General features: G+C 40.9%; 2 protein-coding genes across 12 annotated transcripts in view; one reads left to right on the top strand and one right to left on the bottom strand.

Annotated features, from left to right (window-relative positions):
• Magi3 (membrane associated guanylate kinase, WW and PDZ domain containing 3) overlaps positions 1 to 11,207 on the top strand; it is a 220,726-nt gene extending 209,519 nt beyond the window's left edge. For 2 of the 3 annotated variants that reach the window (XM_036189430.1, XM_036189427.1), the window contains exons 19-21: positions 227 to 370; positions 6,485 to 6,623; positions 8,064 to 11,207. In XM_036189430.1, coding sequence (XP_036045323.1) covers positions 227 to 370; positions 6,485 to 6,623; positions 8,064 to 9,142 — 1,362 coding nt within the window. In that variant the 3' untranslated portion in view covers positions 9,143 to 11,207. Of the gene's footprint in view, positions 1 to 226; positions 371 to 6,484; positions 6,624 to 7,400; positions 7,492 to 8,063 lie in introns of all 3 variants that reach the window. The other variant, XM_036189431.1, reaches the window with a different exon arrangement.
• The window catches only part of Phtf1 (putative homeodomain transcription factor 1), a 54,599-nt gene continuing 36,550 nt past the window's right edge, over positions 6,766 to 24,814 (bottom strand). The window contains exons 16-23 of one of the 9 annotated variants that reach the window (XM_036189435.1): positions 22,447 to 22,602; positions 21,206 to 21,301; positions 19,954 to 20,079; positions 17,599 to 18,506; positions 13,521 to 13,590; positions 12,569 to 12,654; positions 8,765 to 9,575; positions 6,766 to 8,359 (exon numbers count right to left, since the gene is read on the bottom strand). In XM_036189435.1, coding sequence (XP_036045328.1) covers positions 18,486 to 18,506; positions 19,954 to 20,079; positions 21,206 to 21,301; positions 22,447 to 22,602 — 399 coding nt within the window. In that variant the 3' untranslated portion in view covers positions 6,766 to 8,359; positions 8,765 to 9,575; positions 12,569 to 12,654; positions 13,521 to 13,590; positions 17,599 to 18,485. Of the gene's footprint in view, positions 9,576 to 12,568; positions 12,655 to 13,520; positions 13,591 to 17,598; positions 18,507 to 19,953; positions 20,080 to 21,205; positions 21,302 to 22,446; positions 22,603 to 24,814 lie in introns of all 9 variants that reach the window. The other 8 variants (XM_036189436.1, XM_036189433.1, XM_036189434.1 and 5 more) reach the window with 8 other exon arrangements.

Genomic DNA, 24,814 nt, shown 5'->3' with positions numbered 1-24,814 from the left:
GTTCTTTTGCACATTGATCAACTAGAAGACCACATAATCTTCAAATGACTTTAATTTGAATTTATAAAAATTAAGTAGCAGCGCAAACTAGCATTCCTTTCCTTGCAACATAGAAATGCATATCAGGAGTATGGACCTTCTCTCCCAGCCATAAAAGCAGACTCTCTTCAAGCTGTAGTGCATGTCGTGCCTAAGACCATTGTTCTGCCGTGCTTCTTTCCTCCAGACCCTCGGGTGTTACCCAGTGGAGCTGGAGAGGGGCCCTCGAGGCTTTGGGTTCAGCCTTCGAGGAGGGAAGGAGTACAATATGGGGCTGTTCATCCTTCGCCTCGCTGAGGATGGCCCTGCTATCAAAGACGGTAGAATCCACGTGAGTTGGCTTCTGTTTGTTACCTTTGCTTCTGGCTCTAGACTAGAAGCTTCTAAACATAACTGCTCTAGAGGGAATGCAGAGACCTCCCACAGCTAGAAGTGGGTTCTTCCTAAAGCAGCCACATGCTGCCATTGCGTTCTTCTAGCCACCCAGGGTTTTCTAGTTGGATGGTTTGTGGGTCTGTGGGAAAAATTAGTTCTTGTGTAGTCAGCATACAGGGCAGATGGATTAATAAATCAAATACACTTCTATCTTATTAAGTCTTGAGGACAGCAGGATAAAAAAGACTTTACAGTTTCTTCCCAGACATAGTAAGCCCAGGGAGTTTTTTTCCACTTAGTTCCCTGTAGAGGCAGAAAATTCCAACCCTGCCAACCTTTATGATTATTAGAAAGACCAGAATTCACTTCTGTAATATTCTATCATAGGCTTTTTCAACCCTGCAACACCAGCATTCTATAGGGCACTGGAGACTAAATGGCTTATAGATCTGCATTTTTTTCCTCCTCTGGATATTAAAGAGGAATTTTATGTAGAAAACAATTGTTGGCCTTAGTTTTTAAAAACCAGTCAGTTCACTAGTTATCACTGAACTTGGGAAGTAGAGATAGAAAAGTCACAAGTTCACGGTCATCGTCAGCTACTATAGCAAGTTCAAGGCCAGCATGGGCTACATGAGTAGACCTTGTCTCAGAAACAAAAGTAACTTCTGACTGATTGCAGCTTTGCATTTTCAACATTACTGCTTCATACCCATCATTCACTTCAAAACCAGTTTTGAGTGTTTGCCTTAACCAAGACTTTATGCCTGACATTAAATGACCTGGTAAGAGGATGATACCAATCCTTCCTCAAAATGACCAGGCATATGCATCAGGTCAGAGTGACTAACGGAGGTGCTTTAAGTAAGTACAATTCAGGAAAGAGCCCGAGAGAAGCTCTCCAGGCTGATGAAATAACAATGGGGTGAAATGAAGGAATGGTAATCCACATAACAGAACGCTGTGTGCCTGAGCACTGTCGTCATTTAGGATGTGTACAGCGGAGTGGAGGGAAAAGAGCAGCATGCTGCTAAGACATGTCTACCTGCAGTGTGCAAATGGATGGAGAAGAGAGGTTGTTATCACTCTTGCAAACCTTTGAATAGAAGGTAAAATAGATGGGGTCACCTTCCAGTGAAAGAAGGACCAGCTTAGATGACTCCTAAGACTCTGATCAGTGAGACAAAGGGACGAAGACAAAAGATGTCTGGGGACCTCCTCTTGCCTGTATGACACAATAAATAAATAAATAAATAAAATAGATAGGCACAGGGGGGAAAGAATTTAAGCAGCCAACTGCTGTCATTTTGTAATTGTATCAAAGCAGGGACTAGTTAGCTGTCCATGTGTATTTCACAGGCCTTAGATGACATGCCCCAGACAGAAGTGATGAACAAGGCTTTGTGGTAGATTAAATCTCTCAAGGAGATGTAGAGAGCAGCAGGCCATGGTTAGAACTTTGAGTGGGGCCTACAGTTGTGCACACAAAAAAAGCAGCAGCACACACCAGAGCCTGAGGGTTTATTACAGAAGGGTCAAGTGCCATGGGAGCCAGTGATCAACAGTTGTTGGGTCTGGCCTGCTTGCTTTCCACATGGTTCAGTAGTGAAAAGAGCTTGGGTTGGAGAACCAAGGAAGACACAAATCAAATCCTTTGTCTACTATTTTGTAGTCATGTAGCCTTAAGCAGCTTCTTCATGAGCCTCGGTTTTGGGGTCCATTGTGCCATGCTTTAGAGTTCTCTTGATCCTCGCCCCTCAGGCCCTTATTCTTCCTCTTTACCTCTCCTTTGCTGAGGTATTTCACATTTCTTCTTTTTGGTTTTGTTGTTGTTGTTGTTTTTGTTTTTTCGAGTCAGGGTCTCCCTGTGTAAGCTGTGGCTGTCCTGGAACTCGCTTTGCAGACCAGGCTGGCCTTGAACTCATAGAGATCTGCCGCCTTCTGCTTCCTGGGTGCTGGGATTAAAGGCGTGCACAACTACTGCGTGGCTCACATTTCTTCTTTTTTAAAATGTTGGTTCCAAATAGAGCTCTCAGATCTACTAATTCCATCGTACACATGGAAGCCAAGCAGGCTGTAAAGCAAATAAATAATATGTGGTTTCTAAACTACATCAGAAACTGAACCTTTTATCTAAAAAATAAACTCTAGATTTTGAAAACAAAAGTAAGTAGACTTAACTGTTGGATTCGGATGTGTTCAAATAAGAAACTAGGTCAGCTTTCAGAGAGGTCTTCTCAATTGACATTCTCCTTGATGCCATGGGACGGCCTCCACCTTTCTTGGTCTCAGAGTAGCAATTCAAATTTAATCCCAGGATCTTCAATACTTCATACAGTGCCTTGAATATTCAGTGGGTAATTCATAAATGTTTTTCAAAAGGATGCTCTGGGTGAGTTTTTAAATTAGGATTAGTATTTTATAGATGTTTATAGATATCAAGAGGGTAGAATGGATTGATAAATCTAGATAACTAATCTTTAAAATTATTTAGTATATGGACATGTGTGTAGGGATACATGTGTGAGGTACTCATGTCAAAATGCATGTCAGAAGACAACTTGTGGGAACCGGTGCTTGCTTTCCACCATGGGGATTCCTGGTATCGAACTTTGTCTGTCTTGGCAGCAGATACTTTACCCACTGAGCTGCTTCTCCAGCTCCTACATATCGAAGTTGTTAGAAAATTAAGATTTGTCCTGAGCTCTTATTAATAGGTAGACAGGATTAGTGGTACAGCAACAATGTGCTGGTATAATTCAGAAGTCAAGAGAACGTCAGCTTATGGGTGGGGGTGGCACTTCGTGTCAGCAGAGATCTGAAATCTCCTGAGTCTGGAACTGGTCCTGAAGTCCTGGGGTGTGGTTCAGTGTGTGCCTAGCATATCTGAGGCCTAGGTTTCCATCCCTAGCACTGCAAGCAAGAAGTCAGATTCAGATTCTGTGTCTGTCTTGCATGCAATGTGTATTGTCACTTACGCTGCTGTTAGCTCAGGAGCTAAGTGGCAATACCTGTACTTACTTAAACCTGATGTACAGGGAGGCCAAGCTCCTTGCTGAGATCATCTGGATAGTATTTCCTCAGGAAGCATACCCTTTTTTAACAGGTTGTAAGATAAGTAATCCACGTGCCAGACTGCTCTGAAAGACAGTGACTTTCCGAAGATCCACTATTTTTTGTGTTGGGGTATTTTGTCTGTATATGTCTTTACACCACATGCATTCAGTACCCGAAGAGACCAGAAGAGGGCGTCAGATCTCTTGGGACTGGGGTTAGAGATGGTTATGAAACCTCTGAGCCCCTCTGCAGCCACAACTGCAACATTATTATTTTAAGAAACATTCTTGGGTTGGGGATTTAGCTCAGTGGTAGAGCACAAGGCCCAGGGTTTGGTCCTCAGCTACAAAAAAAAAAAAAAAAAGAAAGAAACATTCATTCCTCTGGCCTTCCTTTTTCTGTCTATTCTTGTTTTTTTGGGGGGGAGGGTTGTTTTGTTTTTAAAGTTTTAAGGCTTCACTGTTTTTCTAAGGCTGGCTTCAATTGAGCACTGGAGTTGCTCAGCCTACAGATGCATCTTTTTCTTTACTTCTTTTGTCTGCCTTTCGCTCCTTCTCTCTCCTGATTTTTCGATAATACGAAACTGTCCAGCTTTTCAAAAATTTTCACCATTTTATTGACGTTTTTATAGTAACTTAAAATCTCAACAAAAATGACCCTGTCCTCTCAGAGGAGTGTTTTCCCTTTGGTTTCCAGTGGTTTTAAATTTAGAGTTCTCCTACACAACCCTGAGGTCCTGACGAAAAAGCCACACTTTCTCTTTCTCATTTTTAAAGTTAAAACGACATCTAGTGGCAAGTCTGCTCAATTACAAGTTTTATTAGGTTTTATTTATATTAAAATGAATAGGCTTGTGGCTTAAGACAAAGAATGTGACTCCAAGGGTGATCTCACTCTTAAGATGAACCAGTCATGTTCACACTGGTTTTCCTTCATTGTTGGAATTATTTATTCAGAGCTACTTGTTATCTATACTTCCTTTGGAAAATAATTCTTTTATCACTAGTCAAAGGGGCTCAGATAGTGGCTTTTGTTCCACTTATTCTGGACAATAAGGATTTTGTTAATTGCCTTTCTTACTGTTTTCTGTTATCTTTATTGTCTTACTTCACACGCTTGCTTGAGTTCTTTTCGTTTAATGTATTTGTTTCAGTGTGCTTGTTAACTGAATATCTGAGACTGGAGAATATATAAAGAGAAGAAATCTAATTTGTGAAATCTCAGGTTAAGACAGCCTTGCTGGTGGCAACTCTTGAGACAGTAAGCATGTGGCAGGGGGACAGAGAATGCCTAGGAAATGGGAGCTCACTTTTAAAGCAACTCTCCATTGATAATCTAATTGCTTCCCAAGTTCCCACTCCTCAGAACCCCAACATATGACTTTAAGAGGTTAGGTTTCCAACATGTGAATTCTAGGCATCGTTTAAAGCATAATGTCAGTTAAATCCGCCAGCCGGTCATGTTTCTGATACCCTTCACAACTCCATTTGTTCAAGAGTAAAACATGTCTTTTTCTCTTCATAAATATGCGACAATACTTTCATTTCTGTTTCATAGTTTATGTGATTGTTGTATTGTGTGGAGGTGGGTATAATTTACAATCAAATCATTATACCAATGCATTTTACAATTCCTTGAAAACTGGCACTTATTTATGGTTGGTGTATATCCATGTTTCATGGCACTGACTCTCCAACAGCTTTCTGAGGAGGGACTGGAGTTTTAATTTAACAGATGAGAAAATGAGACCACGGCCTAGAAAAAATTAAAGCTGTGTGTGATAGGAACCACATACCTGGACCCCAGCTTCCTGTCAGGTCAGGCTATATCTGTAGATTTTTTTTCTAATTTATTCTTATTTTATGAGTGTTTTGCTCGCATGTATGTATGTATTTGCCTGGCTCGCAGAGGCTAGAAAAGGGTATCAGATCCCCTGGAACTGGCATTAAAGGGAGTTGTAAGCTGCCGTGTGGGTGCTGGGAATCGAAGCCAGGTCCTCTGGAAGAGCAGTCAGTGCTCTTAACTGCTGAGCCATCTCTCCAGCCCATCAAATCCTGAGTCTCTTCTGTCACATTATTTACGGATGGTCTATGATCTTACAGATATTTGGAATATTTGGATTTTTGATTTTCAGTACTATGTCATTGTTCATTTTACAGTTTAAATACTCTCAGCTGCATGGCACCTTGATATCGATCTTAAAAATCACATCAACATCTTTTCTCATGTTCCTTCCTATTAAGTTTCCCCATATTTTAATTTTCTTTTAAAATATACATTTCTGGAAAAATGACACCAGCATTGTGGTGTCTTATTCTTAGTCCTAGTTATCTGTTTGTTTCCCAGGAAAATGATTTTATGTTTAAGTCACTGTATGCAATCCAGTAATTGGTTTAAGTTAAGTGTCATATTAATTAATGTATTCTCAAAGCTTTATAAATTGCAATATCCAAATAAATCATTTAGCTAAGGCCTCACACATATGCAGGATATGTTGGCAATATGAAGACTGGCCAGTCTCAGGAAAGCCTCAGTGATGAGCAATCACCTGCCCAGGTTTAATAAATCAAGTCGATTATTAGCTTGTATTTGAGAGCACCCTTTATAGATTGTCATTTAGTTGCTGTTCTATGCTGTTATTTAGGTTAATATAGAAATATCACCTTTTCTACTGTCTTAACTTTTGGTAGAAAACTAGATTTTTTTCTTTTCATTTCTTTATTTTGCAATACTAGAGATCAGCCTTAGGGCCTCACCCATGTGGGAAAATCAGAATTTGATTCTTGATTAATGCTCAGATACTGACTGGTAGCCACATAAAACTTTCCCATGTAAAATTATGAAGTAAATAAAATTGTGCATTGTCTTTCCCTACCGCTGTCATCTGCCCACCCATCAGCTGTCACCAGGATAGCACTCCCTGTCTAGGTTAAACATTTTACAACAAAGAATAAATTAGCAGAGTTGAAGGTCTCTGCTGTTTCATATACAGTTGAAAATGTTCCTTGTCCAGGTTGGTGACCAGATTGTTGAAATCAACGGGGAACCTACCCAAGGCATCACACATACTCGAGCAATTGAACTCATTCAGGCTGGTGGAAATAAAGTCCTCCTCCTTTTGAGGCCAGGAACTGGCTTGATACCTGACCACGGTAAGCAAAACAGCTAAACTCTGGTGCTAGGGAGGGACGGCAGAAGGGAACGCCCCTTTGGAGGGGATAGACATTTTACTGGCACCAGAACCACCAAAGCAAGTTACTATAATGCAAATGATGTTTCCAAACAGTATGTTAGTTGGAATAGAATATGTTTTATCTTTATTTCATCTGAAAGCACATAATGCTTTTTGTAGAGAAATGTGCCTGTAAGAAATGAGAACAGTAGAGGCCAACAATTGAAATGTCTCCAGAATATCCCAGCTTTATGCCCTCCTTGGCTAATTAATTACACATTGCCAATAAATGTTCTTTTCTTACAGTAAGATATGTTTGTCTTTTGTAATGAGTGAATGCCAGAACTTTAGGATTTTCTAGTCACGTACCAAAAGAAGTTGCTGTAGCCCCTCTACCTGGGGACAGGGTATCTAAGATCATCATGTCTGAACTCCTTCCTGCACTAATAGTAAATGCCCTTGGCTTTATTATGTATTTTGAACTGTCACAGTGTTTTAAAAATCACTTTGAGAATGCATGATCCTAGAACTAAAGGTAGTACAGTACCACACCCGTTTTGTACGCGTCTCCCCCTGCACAGCTCCCCATCAGAGCTTTTCGGGGTCAATATAGACATAACCTCCTCCAGTCCCTTCCAGATGTGATCCTGTGTCACCCTCCACCAGCTGCTCACACAGCACGCGTTCCCGTGACAGCTGTGCTAACTGTGCTGGTTTGTTTTCACATAGTCCCAGGCTTTTTCTCTTCCTTCTTCAGGTTTGGCCCCTTCCGGTCTGTGCTCCTACGTGAAACCTGAGCAACATTAAGGCTTTCAGGGCTTTTCTTGGTCTTTCCTTAAAAAGACTTGGTAAATTTGCATGTCTTTTAAATCACTTCTTTCATTTTCTTTTTAATTAAAATGAGGCTGTTAAATACATCTACTTCTGTCTCCTGCACTTTTTCAGTTCCTTTGGACATTAAATTTGACAGCCTAACAAGAAAATTATTTACAGTGCCCATAAACCTCCTTTGGGTCACCACAGTCTGGTCTTTTTCACTAGCGATTTTGGCATATCCTTAAGTTAAACAGTAATAATAGCCTAATTAGTAAGTTTCTTGGACCAGATACTTTGGTCCAATTTTATTACTTGTATAAATAAGTTTGGCTTTATGAATAATTTACAGATCATATATTACCTCTTACAGTATATAAGTGAAACAATTATTATGACATAATCTGCCCTTCATACAGGAGCAGATATCCACAGGCATCTGCCTTTCCAGAGAGTGGTGTAATCGTAAACGTGCATAAACTATGTAACACACTCCTCCTTGGGCTGTGCAACCAGTAATACATTCAAATGGCTGTCAAAGTTCAAAACTCCCTGTTCCTATTCATAATTCTTGAGTGTAACTGTGTTTTACTCAATCACTTTTTAGGTGATTGGGATATTAATAGTCCTTCATCTTCCAATGTCATTTATGATGAACAGCCACCACTTCTCCCATCTTCACATTCTGCTTCCATATTTGAAGAGTCTCATGTGCCAGGAACCGAAGACTCTCTGATTAGAGTTCAGATATGTGAAAAGGCAGAAGAACTAAAGAACACTGTACCAGAAAAGAAAAGCACTTTAAATGGAAGCCAGCCTGAAATGAAGCATCAGACGGTTCTCCAGAAAAACATGAGTAAGAAGGATCCACCCAGTAGTCATGGGCACGGTGAGAAGAATCTACTAAAAGGAGAAAATAGTGTCACACGAAGAGGTAGATCTGCTAGTCCCAAAAAGTCAGCTAATCGACATTCAGAGGAACATTTGGAAAAGATTCCCAGACCCCTAAAAAGTGACCCCAGAGGAAAATCTCGAGATCGGTCACTCAGCCCTCGGAAAGGAGAGACTAAAGGCCAGGTTGCCAGTAAAGCAGGCTCTGGACAAGATCCCTGCAGAAAAGGCAGAGGACGCTCTTCTAGTCCCAAGAAGCAGCAAAAGCTTGGAGGCAGTGGCCCATCAAACACTGAAAGCAAGTCATCAGAGCCTGGGAGCCAAAGAGCAGCGGGCCATACCCTTGGCATTACTGAACAGCTCCCAGATGGGAAAGAAAAGTCAGGGGCCATCAGGAAAGATCCAAAGCAGACTCACCTGGGAAAAAGCAGAACAAGGTCTCCAGAGAAAAAGAGCAATAAAACTGATGAAGCCTCTTTTCCACCCAAGAAGGCTAACACTGCTAGTAAGGCGGCGTCTGAGAAGGAAAAAGGGAAGAAGCCGACCACAGGAGAAAACATCCAGCTCCCAGCAAAGACGCTCACGCAGGAACCTGAGGAGAAGGTGATGTTAAGTAAAGTGGAAGAACACAAAGGGAAAGAACCGGAGGCCACTGACAAATGCAAGGAGCGTGCAGGGGGCACACCTGAAAACAGCTCTCCAGTCAAGAGAGCGCCCATCACTCCGGGGCCCTGGAGGGTGCCACGAGCAAGTAAAGTCACAGGCACTGCTGGCATGGCTGACAAACACCTGTGACCTTTTGTATAATACAAAGAAAATGAAGTTGTAATCTTTTACTAAAACACAGCATTCTTTTAAGGGGGAGGGGTGTGTTTTTCCCCAGAAAGTCTTCAATACCTAATTGGAGCATCAAGTTATCCAGGCTGCATGAAGGGCTTCTGGGATTGCTAAGACCCACCTGGCCCTGGCCGGCTGCCCTTCCTCATGTTCAGGAAAGAGCTGCATCCACGGGCTTGTTTGCCATGCCCTGCTCAGGCCGCCCGCTCAGCAATGACATGATCTTAGCAGTGTGGTCACAACTCACTTTGTATTCGTGCCAAGTTATCTACTGTATCATGTCTGTTTTATCCTTCCCATTCTGATATTGCCAGTCATGAAACAGTTCGGTTTGGCTTGAAGATGTTTTCAATAGCATGTTGCATGTTTACAGAGAGAAATATTTGAGTCCCTGCAGAGGAAAAACAATGTTAGCTCATCATTTAAAGTTGGCACCTGCCTCTTCTCATACCTTCTGACCGTCCTAGTTTAAAATGCAACTCAGAAACATCACTATATTACAGGAAAGGTCAAATACTAAAGATGCTTTTTTATGGCTAAGTAAGGTGTTTCAAGTAACTGTTAAAGGTATTCCTTGCAATTGAATGCTCAGAATGAGAAAGTACTAAGCAACAGAATGAGCAGTCTCCTGCTGTGTTAGCCAACCCAATGTAGTCACAGTGTCTCAGGTCACCTGCTATAGTGAGAGAAGTACAGAAGCATGTGGAAGTACCATTTGTTTCTCTTTAAAGAAAAACTACTATATCTGGGTGTTTTGATTATTCATCATTAGTCCTTAATACATTATTGAAAAGCCAAAATATTACATAGGTTTTTGTGAGGGACTTAATCATGAAGCCAGTTCTACAGTCCACTGCCAGACAAAGCACCAGCTCCTGTGGCATAGACAAGTTCATCTGGGGGCAGAATTTAGAAGCAGAGCCTGCACTGGGCTCCCCCAGCAAGTCAGAACTAATATGGTATAGACTGTGTGTGGTGGAAGTTTAATTTTTAGCTAATTAACTACTTAAAAACAGGAAAAGCTTTCAGAGTTCTTTTCTAAACTCTAAGAAAAAAACTGTTTGAAAGTTGGAGACAATTTTTAACTTCATACAATAGATCAGGTAGGTTCCTTGAAGCAGCATTCAGAAGCATCTATAAATACAGACACATTTCTCAGACCAAAACTATCTACTTAGAGTATTTGAACACTCATTCTGTTACCCTGTGAGTCTGACAAACTCCCCTGTGACCAACTGTACTGGCCCTGTAAGTAACACATGCTTCTACCCAGAACTATATTTAACCCACCTATTATAACTACTTGAATAGAGAAAAATTAGGAGGCTTGATAAATGCTAAGAATTTAGTACCACAGAAATGATTTATTTTCCCTATAGTCCACAATTAGTGACACAAATCCTATTTTTATTGTTATCTGTGACATAACTTTGATGTCGTATGTTGTCAGTCTGATATGGCTCTTCCTTAAGTAACCTGTCACTGTACTGATTATATACTGACTTAGCCACGTGGCCTTGGAATGCTGAGCAAAATATGGATGTCCTGGTTGTAAATGTTTATATATGTACAGTACCTTTATATATACACTTGAGGTTCTGATTAGAGAAAGATCTGTAAATCGCTCGTTATTTTTTATATAGATATTAAAAAAGAAAAAAAAGTTTAGTCCTGCTTTTTTTACCTGTCAGCATCATTTAACATTGCTGTTTGTGGAGCTTAGTTCCATCATGATCTGAGTCATCAAAGTCTTAAATCAGAAAGACATACTAATGTACCTTTACCTGTACTTCATTTCCTTTGTGGATGAAAGCCTTGAGTTATATACCATTATGCCTATTTACATATTTCATTGCAAAGACCTATTTTAAATGTCCTTTTTCTCCACTACTAGAGAAGAGAAGACATTTCATCTCACTGGAATTCAGTTACTACACATTTATAGTGAACTAAATATAGACCACAAGTTCATAGAATTCTGTGGCAATTCTCATTATTTAAAACCATTTTATTTCTTTAAACTTACTTTTATTTATTAATTTTTTGTTTGTTTTGTTTTGTTTTTTCGAGTCAGGGTTCTCTGTGTAGTTTTGCACCTTTCCTGGGACTCGCTCTGTAGCCCAGACTGGCCTCGAACTCACAGAGATCCGCCTGGCTCTGCCTCCCGAGTGCTGGGATTAAAGGCGTGCGCCACCAATGCCCGGCTAAACTTACTTTTAGAATTAAGTGTGTGGACTTAATTTTATTCCACTTTGTATATGTGCATATACACACACTACTTAAATCCTACCTCAAAATTCTAGTTGATTAATACTCTTCAGGAGAAAAATTTCTGTAATTGCATGACCTCACACTAACACTCCAGTTCCATGTCCAGTTCCACAATGGAAATACTGGAAATGTGTCAGAGTAAAAGCCACAGTTCTTGGAGCACATTCACTGTTCCCAGGCAGCTGCAACCCCACAGCAGACTTCTGACAGCTACAGCGTCCTTACAGCTAAGCAGCTCTGAGCAGAGTCAACTCCTAGATCAAGCATCTGGGACCCAAAAGGCATTTATTTTGACATGTGAATACATTCATTTAATTAAAGGAAACTGAGGCAGCAAGGTGGCTCAGCAAGTAAGAGCATTTGCCACCAACCCTTCCATCGCCAGAACTCATGGTAGGAAAGAACTGAGTCCACTGAGCAGCCCTTCATGCACTCTGTATGTGCATTCACACAAATTAGAAAAGGAAAGATAGTGAAGATACTATTCTTGTGCAGAAATACAAAGCTGAATGCTTTGTAAACATCTGGACAAATGTCTGTTTCTCACCGGAAGCGCTGAAGGCACACAAAGAGCTTGAGTAAGGCTGCCTGGTAGCCTCCACAAAGATGCAGACTGGAGGGGCTCAGCCCACCGTATGTCCTTGGGACCAAAGAACATCTGCACAGACTGACTGAAATACAACAGTCCTAAAACTACCAGCTTTAGAAAAAGTACCAGATACATTTATTGGGGAAGTCTATCATCTTAGTTAGCTGAATTCATCTGCCATATCTACAAACTTGACAGGCTGTCAGTCCCTCCAGCGTACTGATGAAGAAGTGGGACCTGTTCCAAGCTGCTGGTCACTCTGCACACAAGCAGCGTGAAATGTGAGGGAGTATATGAATGCTTACCAAGAATTTTTATCTAGTAGAAAAAGTCTAAATCTCACACTATAAAATATGGACACAGCCAAATAAATGCTTTAATTTAGCTTAAACTCTGCTTTCACAGACCTATAGATAAATGCCCATTTTATACTCTGTACATTAAAGTCAAAAGGAAAAAACCCGAATTCACAAAGCAAGGAACTTGTCCATAGGACAACCACTAGCTAACAATTGGAGTACTACCTCACTGGAGCTGCATGTGTTGTGCAGAAGGGCATGCCACCATGGGTTCGTATTCCAAGTCCACCACTCAGAAGAGGCACCAGTGACTGCAAGAAACACAAGATTACTTCAGTTACTAGACTAATCCATGGATGTATAAATTAATTCCCAAATCACCATGTTTGAGAACAAGACCCATCTAGCCTATTAAAAATATGCAGATTCAAAGGGGGGGGGGCAGTAGTGGTGTGCACCTTTAATCCAGCACTCAAGAAGCAGAGCTAGGCATATCTCTGAGTTTGAGGCCAGCCGGGCTACAGAGCGAGACCCAGGACAGGCACCAAAGCTACACAGAGAAACCCTGTCTTGAAAAACATAAATAAATAAATAAATAAATAAATAAATAAATAAATAAATAAATGATAAATGGCTGATTTAAATCTTTCAAAACTTTCAGTTTTATTCATTTAAAATAAGGTTGATTCACCTTGCATGGTTTGTCCACCAGTGAACAAAAAGCTTGAACCCATAAACTGATACATTTGAGACACTCTGTTATTTAGAATTTCTCTTGCTGAAAAGTGAAGAAAATTCTATTCCAGTTAGGCAAGCACATGGTTATTTTTAGCTTTTCAGTGTTTAGTTTATAGTTGTGACCATAACATGTCTAGGAGGTTTATAGAGTACATCTCCATAGCAATTTTAGGAAGGATGATTTTCTCCAGTAAAACAGATTTAAAACCCAATCAATAGGTACATTTCTTATTCTTTGGTAGTTACTGCTATAATTAAATATATGAATAGTTTAACCTAATTCTATTTTTACATCTTGGTTTTATTTCTCAATAATGTAATATTACAAAATCTTAGCCCTTTGGGGAAATCAAAGTACAAGTCACTAGATATCCCTGGGGATCGATGACGCACTGGTTGCTGCATGAGAGTGACAGACAGGAGGAGGGCAATTCCTCACCCAGTGTACGTCTCCTAGGTATCAGTCAGGGAACCTGGTCCTGTGCTGCTGTTTCCAGGGCGCCCACAGTCTAATGGGAAGGAAACACAAGTAGACAGAAGATGGTGAGACACATGAGGGAAATCAGTGAGTGACGTGACTGACAGGAAGGGACAAACTGGGTAAAGGGGATGGCGTGAAGGCAGAGAAGGTAAGGTAGAGGATGTCAAACTAGAAAGGAATGCAGCACTGTCGGAGGGCCTTGGAGGTGACCACAGGAAACTCCTGTAAGGTTTAATTCTGATGGTGTGAGAATTTCCATATTTTAAGTTGATGCAGCTGTGGAAAATCAACTCTTCAGCTATCATGGAAACCCAGCATGGCACAGCAGCCCAGGGGAGCCTAGAGGAGGCTTAGCTAGTGGCAGTGAAACCATGTATTAGTTACTTTTATAGAACTTCGATAAAACATACACCAAGGCAACTTACAAAGAAGTTTGTTTGGACTTGCAGCTCCAGGAAGTTAGGAGTCCCTGTGGTGGGGTAGAAGCAGCAAGCAGGCCGGCTGCAGCAAAAGCTGAGAGCTCACATCTTCAATCACAAGCAGGAAGCAGAGAGCATGAACTAGAAATGCTAAGAGTTTTAGTCCCCAAAGTTGCTCTCCAGTGACACACTTCCTCTAGCTAGGCCTCCTAAGCCTCTCCAAAGAGTACCACCAATTGGGGAGGAGTATTCAAACCAGCACAAGGCAGAACTAGATTAAACATGGAGCCTTTACCTGAGCAGCTGAATCAGCTCTATACCATTTACTAAGGTGAGGAAAATATGTCTCTTCTTAAAACTAAACATAATGGGAAAAATCTAATAGCAGATGTTAGGTTTTGGACAAGGGCAGCAGCACATGACGACATAAACAAGGAGAGCCCCAAGGCTGCCTACAAAGCCTCTGGCCTGCAGTGTGGAAAGGAAAGCCAAACCCAGCAGTCTTGCTGTGACAGCTGCACAGCAAAGGTGAGCCCCTGAAGGAACCAGCACCAGACAGCGCAGTAGCTCAGAGAGGAGAGCTCCAGGGACGTGCAGAGGGTCGCCCAGTTTTAACTGAGTTCTGATAGCATCAGCCCATGAGAACCCAACCACAATGAGCCTCCAAAAGAAGCAGGCAGAACAAAGGCTAACATCCACACAGGGTGGACCAGACTATCAATGCAGGAAAACCTTATGCCTCACAAACAGAAGACCAAGCGCAGTATGTAGGAAAATGCTGCTTTAGCAGAACTATCCTAAGTCTAGCTGCCCCTGGCACATCTACCAATCTTAAAAACAATCCTGAAATGCCCTGTCTTGAAGAAACTGCATTTCAAAATAAAGCTCCATAAGATTACAAGAAAAAAAAAAAGAATACATGCACACAACACTCCACTCCCAACAATAAAATTCACAACCAATAAAAAATTTCGAGGCATGTAAAACAGGAACATGTTCCAAATGAAGAGACAACAAAAAATTCCAAATGACCCAGATAGCAAATATAAATATATAAATAATATGAGAGAAAATAACTATTTTAAGGAGAGACGTGGAAGGCTTTGTTCCAAACTTTTACAGATGGACAATGTACTGGATAGAGCTGACAGACTAGCACATGCTTGTGATGCTGACAGATGGAGGGGATTAGGAGCTGGAGGCCAGCCGTGGTTATATAGTGCAACCTGTCTCAAAAAATTAATACACTGGATGAGATTTCCAAATTAGTGCAAAACAGGATAGAAAACTTAAAGGTACAACAAAAAATAAATAAATAAAAAGTCTGAAAAAGCATAAACTTAGGTGAGCTAAGGGATGCTTCAAGCAACTTAATACACACGTGGTGGGTTTGAGTCCCAAAAGGAGACACGTCAGAATGGAATGTAGAAAAATTACTTTTTAATACCAAAAAGTTTTGTAATCTGATAATGTGAAAATATGAACTACCTATAAAATGATACAAAAACAACAAACCACAGATTCCTTAAGTCCAACAAACTCCAACACAAATAATTCAACTGGTAAAGTTAAATTCAGTGGTAAAGCTAACAATCTTGAAAGCAGCCAAGATTAAACAGAAGATTCATCACTGGAGGAGAAAAAAAAAAAAAATGAAAGACTTCTGGTCAGAAACAAGGCAATCCAGAAAGCAGTGGGGCAACTTTTTGTTTCTGTTGAGACAAGGTCTAACTATGTGGCCCTGGCTGACCAGGAAGCTTGTTCTATAGACCAGGCTGGCCTCAAACTCAGAGATCCAGCTGCCTCTGCCTCCTGAGGACTTGGGTTAAAGGTATGCACCATCACCCCAGCATGAAACTACTTTTTTAAACCTAAAAATCTTATATTCAACAAAAGTATCTTTCATATGTAATAAAGATTTAGAAATATTTCAATAGAATAGGCCTAAATACCTTTTTAAAAGAGTGTGGATTATCTTCACAATCACAGTAAACTATGGTTTTTGTTTTAGTTTGGTTTTTCGAGACAGTTTCACTGGGTAGCCCTGACTGTCCTGGGACTCACTAGGTAGACCAGGCTGCCCTCGAACTCACAGAGATCTGCCTGCCTCTGCCTCCCGAGTGCTGGGATTAAATGTGTGTGCCACCACCACCCTTCAACAATAAACTATGAATGAATTCCAAATGTGACAGATTTTGCAAAAGATCTACCATCTTAAAAAACCAAACAAAAACAACACTGGATTGGACTAGGGGAGCGAGGAAGCCATATGTTTAAAAAAAAAAAAGGGGGGGGGAAGCAGAAAGACCTCGTTTCAAACAATAATGTCAAATTGGAACAGGTAGCAATGGGGACAGAGAAGCATGAAGTGATCAGAAGATAATTATTCAGACTTGGTAACTGGATATAAGACAGGCAAATGAGCAACAGTTCCAACACTGACAAATAATAGCTGCCTTTGTATATGAGTTAACCCACCTGAAACACAAGCCTTTTCCACACCATCAAAATCATAGTCCAAGCTAACCCTCAAGTTAAATTACTAGAATTCACTGTAAAGGTTCCAAATAAAAACAGCCAAACTCTGCAAAACTTCATCTTGAATTTGAGACAACTGTTCCTTATGGAAAATGGTCAGCTACTTTCTGTGAGGCGTCTGTTGAAGCCTGGGGTGTCTACAGATCAGCTTCAAGAATCACAGCCCCTAGGGCTGGAAGGAAGGACAGCTCAGCAGTTAAGAGCACTTTCTGCACCATAGTGAAGACCAGAATTCACATCCCAAAGAGAGTGGTAACAGGAGATCTGTTTGGCTCTGGCTTCCAGCCTGGCTAAAAGAACAAGAACCAGGTTCAGGAGACCCTGCTTCAAAGGAACCAGCAGGGATTTATAAAGGACACTGGACTTGCTTTACTGACCTCCACACATGCATATACAAACATGTGTGAACATACACTCAGACACATACATATGCACACACAGATCAGTGGAAGTTTGGGTTAAAAAAAAAAAAAAAAGTATAGCTCCCTCACAGCACTTGGGATAGGTGAGTATTCTTGCTAACCCACTACCTATATTTGTGTCTTCACAGTTATGACTGTCAGATTTCTTAAAGGGTATAGACAGTAATAATATTTACAGTGCAATTAATGGCTGTGTAATTTTAAATGGTACTAGGAACCAGAGCAACCTCATGAGGTAATTATTATCACTACTTAACCTGTGAGGAAATTGAGACACTTAGTAGCAGGGACAAGGATGCAGAGAAGATCGTACAATTCATGGAATCTTGGGAAGCTCATCTTTAAGTTCATCAATTTCCCTGCAAACAGAATGTGTAACCAGGGCTGGAGAGATGGCTCAGAGGTTAAGAATGCATGCAGAGAACCTGAGTTCCATCTCTAGCACCAACATGGCTGCTCACAACCATCTCTAACTCCAGTCCCAGGGGATCTGACACTTTCTTCTGGCCTCAGGCACCAAACATGCAAATGGTGTACAAATATAGACACAGGCAAAACATCTATCCACATAAAATAAGGAGATATTAAAAAATGTGTAACCAATCCTATAATATATATGTATAGTACAGGAGATGTCCGAGTTCTATAAAGTCTTACCATTAAGGTGTTCACACTTCCAGTCTTCTTTAAGAGGTTCTTCAAAGCAGAGAGCGTCATGAGCAAGAATGCTGGTATCTCCATTAAGAGACGCATGCATAATGAGATGCTCGTAAGAAAACCTACATCCAAGGCACAGTGTGGCGATGGCTAGGCCTGAAATTGTACTAAAGGCTGGATACATGACATTGCGTACATAGCAGGCAAACCATTAGCAAAGCCATGCTATCAAATGGGTATGGCTGAATTACTCATGAGTACAAAGGACTCACCCACCAACAACTACACTTACAGGACTAACTCAAAATTATACATTAAAATTTTCTCTACAAATGAACAGAAATTCAGTTTAAAGTTACTGTATTTCTCCATCCTCCCTGCAAAAGAGCCTAGAAACTGAAATTCTCCAGTAAAGTTCTTTTATTTAGATTCAACCTAAAATAGTTTATCTCTCTTTGATAGAGAAATTCCCAATCCATAGACTATAATAGAAAAGTACTGAATTTGCATATTTCCAATAAAAGAGAATTGCTTCATGCTTTGGGCATCTACCATGGTTACCCAAAAGACTATTTCCAGTAAATATAACTAGCGCAGTACTGGAGGGTCCAGGATAAATGTCCTGACTCAGAAGGTCCAGTGTCAGTTAGGCAGGCTTTTGTTTGCTGACTATTCATGTTGCTTGAGACCATGAAAGTGCAGGTTTTTACATGCATGCCCAGGGAAAGGTTGTGCCCCTCTGGAAACTCCATTCGTTAGGCGAGGCTGAGCAGAGAGGTTTATGCATGTGAGCTGGCAGGGGTCGCTCTGGTTTCAGTGAGCCATCTTTGTCCTTAGTGGGCGAGCAGTGACACCAGCCAGAAAAGAATCCAGGCACACGACTCAGCTTAGGACTTAATTTTCCACAGCTGAAAAAAGAAAATCACCCAAAAGAAAAAAAAAAAAAAAAAAGAAAACAAAACAAAACAAAAAAACACCCAGTTAGCTGTAAGACAAATAGGTGGGACTTATATGTATATTCTTATGACTATGAACCAAGAACCATTTACAGTTTTAATAAAAGCTTATTATAAAGAACTTGCAAATAAAAAATAGCACACAGCAAGATTAGCAGATGCAAAGCCCCCACAGCTCAGTGAACTTCTGTACAGTCAGAGCCACCATCACTAAATACAGTGTGTCACAGCTGACTGTATACTTTCACTATCAATTGTGGTTCTGAATTTTTTCACTTTCATTATCATTTATATTTTTAAAGATTTTATGTGTTTTGCTACATGTATGTATGTGTACCATATGCATACATGACCAGGGTCGGAAGAGGTGCCAGATCCCTTAGAACTATAGATGGGACTATCACTGTAGAGTTATAGATGGGTATGAACCATCATATGGATACCAAGAACTGAACCCAGGTCCTCTGCAAAAGCAGTAAGTGCTCTTAACTCCTAAGCCATCTCTCCAGCTCCCTCAATTGTTTTTTTTTTATGCACTTATCTATCCCAGATACACACAAAAAGATCGATTTCAAAGTTAACACTAGTAAAACAACTTGCTTTATGCCCTTTTCCTCCATCATCTAATATTTACCTCCTGTTTTCTTTTCTATATGTTGTACTGTTCACACGTGTCCGTGTATATATGTTGGGCTAGTATCCATGAGAGAAAACATGAAGGGTTCTTTATTTCTGAGATTGTGTAACCTCACTTAAATAATATTACATTTTACATCCATCTATTTCCTGAAAATTTTGTGGTTTCCTTTTTCTAGAGCTGAACAGTATTGCATTACATATGTGTACCAGAGTTCCATTGTCCATTCATCTGTTGATGGACAACTAGTTGGTTCCACTTCTTTGCTACAGTGAATAAAAGCAGCGATAAATATGGGGTGCAAATATCTCTGTGGTAGTGAATGGAGTTCTCTACGTATATGCCCAGGAGTGAAATAGCTGGGTCACACAGTAGTTCTGGTTTTCATTTTTTGAGGTACTTCCAAATTGATTTCCATAAGAACCCTTTATATAGGAGGAAATAAATAACAATTCTGAAGGAGAAAAAAATAAATACTTCCAGAATCAAAAGTGGCACACTGCAGTTCATGTTTGTAGGTTTTCAGTCACTCCTGTATTTCTCTGGGTCACAGGAACATGTTGCCCCAGACCACATTATTGCCATGAAATCCAAAATTGGATTTTTAGTTTGCTCAAGAGTTCAGTCTTTTACTTTTGTAAAATGAGAACAGCTAAGCTGAAAAGCCTGCAAAGCACCAAGTCCATGTCCTCAAGAACTGGTTTCATGGACACACATAGTACTTTTAAGAACACAAGACTACAGAGCAGTGCTCACACGTACTCTGATGTTGAATCCTAGAAGATCACTTATAACTCCTGAGACGGCAGAAAGGATGACTACTCTTGTGATGTTGTAGATTAAGGGGTTCATGGTCAGTCCATAGAGTCTAAATGGTGTGTCCAGCTCCTACAAAGACAGAGGAATGGAAATGAAATATGGCTTCACAATACTCTTACTCTATGCTGGTTTTAAGTCTTGGGTGAGGATGATGCTTATGGCTCTTTCCTTAATATCCCAGAGCTACTTTCAAAGAGATCAGTGAGAGATTCAGTAACCTTTCCATGGCCTAACTGTGTTGAAGTGGAAAGGAGCAATAAGTCATTAGTACTTTTTTTTAAAGTGGCACCTTTAATCCCAGCAGTTGGGGGTCAGAGGCAAGCAGATCTCCGTAAGTTCAAGGAAAAAGACATGAGTACCCATCAGAACCTAGGTGATGAGGCTGGAGATTCTTTCCCATAACCCCAAACCATCACTCCAGCATTCTGAATCTATACTGCCAGAGGTCTTTTCTAAGTAGTAAAACCTGGACGTAATGATTCCATTCAAAACAAGCTTAATTTACTTCATCTTTCTTGCACAAAAACACTGAGCTGCCAGCAGCCAGAGCATGGGCCCTGTAACAGAGACAGGTAGGCCTTTGGCTGGTATGCATGTCTGGCAAAGAGAACTGGCAGCCACAAACAGCTCTTTACAGAGGTCAACGATAAGAGAGCTGAAGGTCTTGGGTCTACCATCAAAGGTTACCTTCAGAAGATGACCAGAGCATCAGGGCAACTCCAGCCTAGGCAAGCAGTGATGAGTGCGAGGCAAACAACTGCTTCTGGGGCCCAGTGGCACCAGGATGTTAGTGTCTCTGGGAACAGGAGCCAGTCATGTGGCAGGGAGAGTGTGAGGCTGGGATATCTGCATCTCCAGCAGCCTCTTCACAGGAAGTATGGCCATGCTGGTGGCCACTCAGTAGGGCTAAGAACTAACACCCAGACAAAACCCTGTCCACTGGCCAACAGAGGTCTGCTTTTCCACCATCAAACAGTAGCCTGAGGGATATCCCTGAGAATGAGCCAGTGATCTCCCAACCTCCACCGAAAGAGACACACATTCTTTTTCTGACCAGGCAGCCCAGCATGGTAATGGAGCCACTCTGCCTAGCCTTGCTTCAGGGAGCTTTGTAACACTTCTGGCCTGACGCCTGTTTTGCTGAGAAGCTGACTGACTGACTTACACTGTAGTCAGAGTGTGAGGTGTGACTCACCTTTAACAACTTGGTGGACAGCTTCAGTACATTGTTTACTAGTGTGAGCTGTTCTTTCTTATTTGGCTTCTTTTCCATTTTAAGATATAAATTAATCTAAAGAAAAGAAAAAGTAAAGTAAATTTACAGGAAAAAAAAACACACATTACATAAAATCACATTAAAATCGAGTTCAACACACTTTGAATCTATGGATTCAGGTCCTCTCCCATCCTCTAGCAGTCGGCCTCACCTCCTAATGCCCCTTTCAGATACTTAATACAGCTCCTCATGGTTGGAACTATTTTCCCTGCTACTTCATAACTGATTTTCCGCTACTGTTGTGAACCGTAATGTAATATCTGTGGTTTTGATAATCTTAAGGGGCCCTGTGAAAGGGTCTTTAACCCCCAAAGAGGTCATGACCTCTGCTAACAGCACCTCTTTGTTAAAGAAAAGCTACTTAGGGGAAATAAAACAATTCCTGATGAACAATCTAAATATCAAAATGATGAAGAATACTAACTGTAACATAGTCAGCATTCAAATTCCTCAAGTTTAAAGAATTCTTACTCTTCTCAGTACCCCCAAGTAATCTAATATCATCAAACATTTATGGAGAGGAAAAAAATAGTTGTTTTTAACTTACTAACTCCTTATTTTTCCTTAAAGGACAAATTATCCACTATGAATCTGAGGCCAAAAAATTAAAAAAATAAAAAAAAATTATCCCAAATTATTCTTTGTTTTTGTTTTTGTTTTTTGAGACAGGGTTTCTCGGTGTAGCTTTTGGATCCTACCCTGGAACTAACTCTGTAGACAAGGCTGGCCTCGAACTCACAGAGATCCACCTGCCTCTGCCTCCTGAGTGCTGGGATTAAAGGTGTGCACCACCGCTACCCGGCCCAAGTATTTTTACTTAATGTTTATGGGAAACTTGAATTTAAAATTAACAAAGAAAATGCATTATTATTACTCCACATTCACAAGAAACATCTGTCAATCTTAGTATGTGTTCACATGGTCCCTTCCTACCAATAACAATATCTTTACAGTACAACAAAGTACTTCTAGGCCATTAGCTCTACATCCTCCCAGCCCTCAGCAGGAGATAAAGGTGTTACGCTCATTTTATATACTGTCAAGGAGAGAATTCAAAAGTGACGTGCAGTCACAGCTAGTGGGTCAGTTCCAGTCCTCAGTGCCAACCACACAGTGTGAACCTGTAACCACTGGCCAAGCTGATAGGACCCCATCAACACCTGTTCAGTGAGAAGGATGGAAACGTTGCTGTACTTCTTGTTGGTTTCTGACCCCAGGGAGGCCAGGCGAAGCAAGAACAGCAACAGTGCTGTTTCCCAGATCAAGAACTCCCAGTTGTAAGCATCATTCAGGAATGTCTTGTGGCCTTGAAGAACCTATTGAAAGACCAGAAAAAGCTCAGTAGTTGTCTTAACATCACATAATTATTCCTGTGTCAATTTTAAAACATTAATAGCAATCCACAGTTTTAAGACTCAAGACAGGAAAGTTGGATATTCACAAGGCATTATTTACATACTTAGCCATTATATATTTCTCCAACTGCCCTAGGTTTTTCCTGTTCATGAAAGATGGCAAGTGTCTACAAGGAGCAAAGGTAAGAAACGACCAGCTTCCAGCTCCTTGAATCACCAGTGTGCTCACAGGCACATGGGGGCCACTACTGAGGAGTAACTGCATCTGTCTAACAAGCTCCAGCAGCAATGGCCCTCAGGCCAGGCCATTTCAGATAACAGCATGGCAACACAGCTGCACTGAGTGCCTACTGTGTGTGTATCTTAAAGTATTACTATTGACTTCAAAGTAAAAAACTTCACTCAAGAAAGGCCAAGGAAGTTAGAATAATTTCTTGAAGAACTATCCAACAAACTCTGGTAGACACCAAATGCAGACTTATAATAAGCAGGAAGTCACCAAGCAGCCAACCTCATCCTTCCCTTCCCTCCTGACTAAACTCTATGGCCTCACAGGAACCCATGAGCTTCCACTAATGCCAGCCTTGGTTTGTCATGATTCCCATGGCTGGAGTGACCCTTCCTGATCTCCCTTCTCCAAAACCTGTCACCAATATCTCAGGCTCTTAACTCCGATTCTGAAAGAACAAAGCTCTTTAGCTCAGTCTGGGTTGAGGTCACTGTGGTCAATCAGCTATAACCAGGATGAGGAAAGTCACAACTGGCAGAACCTCCCAGGCACTTTAAGACAGAGGATCCTTACACAAACCCACAAATCACAGCTGAATGGCTACAAACCACCCTGATTCTTAAGCCAGGGGAAAAGTTTACTTTTTTTTTTTTTTAATTAAGAAAATTTTTCCATTCATTTTACACAACAATCAAAGATCCCCCTCTTCTCTCCTCCCTCTTCAAGAACGCAAGGCCTCCCATGAAAAAGCACATCCAGTAGAGGCAAGTCTTCACAGACCTGGAAAGAACAATACTCAACTTAATTTGGAAAAACAAAAAAAACCCAGGATAGCTAAAAGTACAATAAAGCCACCTCTGGAGGCATCACAATCCCTGACCTCAGGCTCTACTATAGAGCTATAGTAATGAAAACAGCTTGGTACTGGCATAAAAACTGACATGTGGACCAATGGAATCTAATTGGAAGACCCTGACATTAACCCACACACCTATGAACACCTGCTTTTTGACAGAAGTTTACTTTTTTAAAAAGCAATGGTAAGACTAATAACTAACTTCTCGAGACAAAATATGGAGACCCAAAGACAACAGAGCCAGGTGTGGTGACATAGGCCTTTATTCAGAGGTAGGTGGGAACTCTGTGAGTTCAAAGCCAGCCTGGTTTACATAGAGAGTTTCGGACCAGCAAGGACTAAATAATGAGACCCTGTCTCAAAGACAAAAAAAAAAAAAGAGGGTTGGACAGATGGCTCAGTGGTTAAGAGCACTGACTACTCTTCCAGAGGACCCTGGTTCAATTCCCAGCACCTACATGGCAGCTCACAACTGTCTGTAACTCCAGTTCCTCCAACATCCATGGCAAAACACTAATTAGTACATGAAATAAAAATAAGTAAATTTTAAAAAAAGAAAAGAATAACAGAATTCTAGAAGTACTGAAAAGAAAAAAGGGGAGCAAGAGAAAGAAAAGAAAAAATAAACAACTATCTGGCAACTTAGGATTCTTTCCCACCAAACAATATCCTTCAAAAAATAAAAGTGAGCTGGAAGTGGAGGTACCCAACTGTAATCCCAGTACTTGTAGAGGCAGAAGGATCAGAAGTTCAAGGTCATCCTTATCTACATAGTACACTGGGGGCCACATAGGACTACATGAGACTCTGTCTCAAAAAACTAAAAGAAAAGAAAAGAAATTTCAAATGAGCAACTGGGAAAGAAGTCATCCACAGCAAGCCAGGACTAAGAGAACACTAAGGCAGTGACTCAGGCAGGAGGCGCTGCAGAAACAGACACAGGGAGCAAGGAGTGTGCACGGCAGCTGGGAAGTCACCAGCTGCACGACGAATGACTACAGCATCGGGGCCTTAAATAGCTATACATTTTGAATAACGATAATGACAGAAAAAGAAGAGTGGGTAAATGAAATCCAGTGCTCTAAGAC

This window comes from Onychomys torridus, chromosome 6, assembly GCF_903995425.1.
Source record: "Onychomys torridus chromosome 6, mOncTor1.1, whole genome shotgun sequence".
Classification (NCBI taxonomy): Eukaryota; Metazoa; Chordata; class Mammalia; order Rodentia; family Cricetidae; genus Onychomys; species Onychomys torridus.
This window is presented reverse-complemented; position numbering and strand designations above follow the sequence as displayed.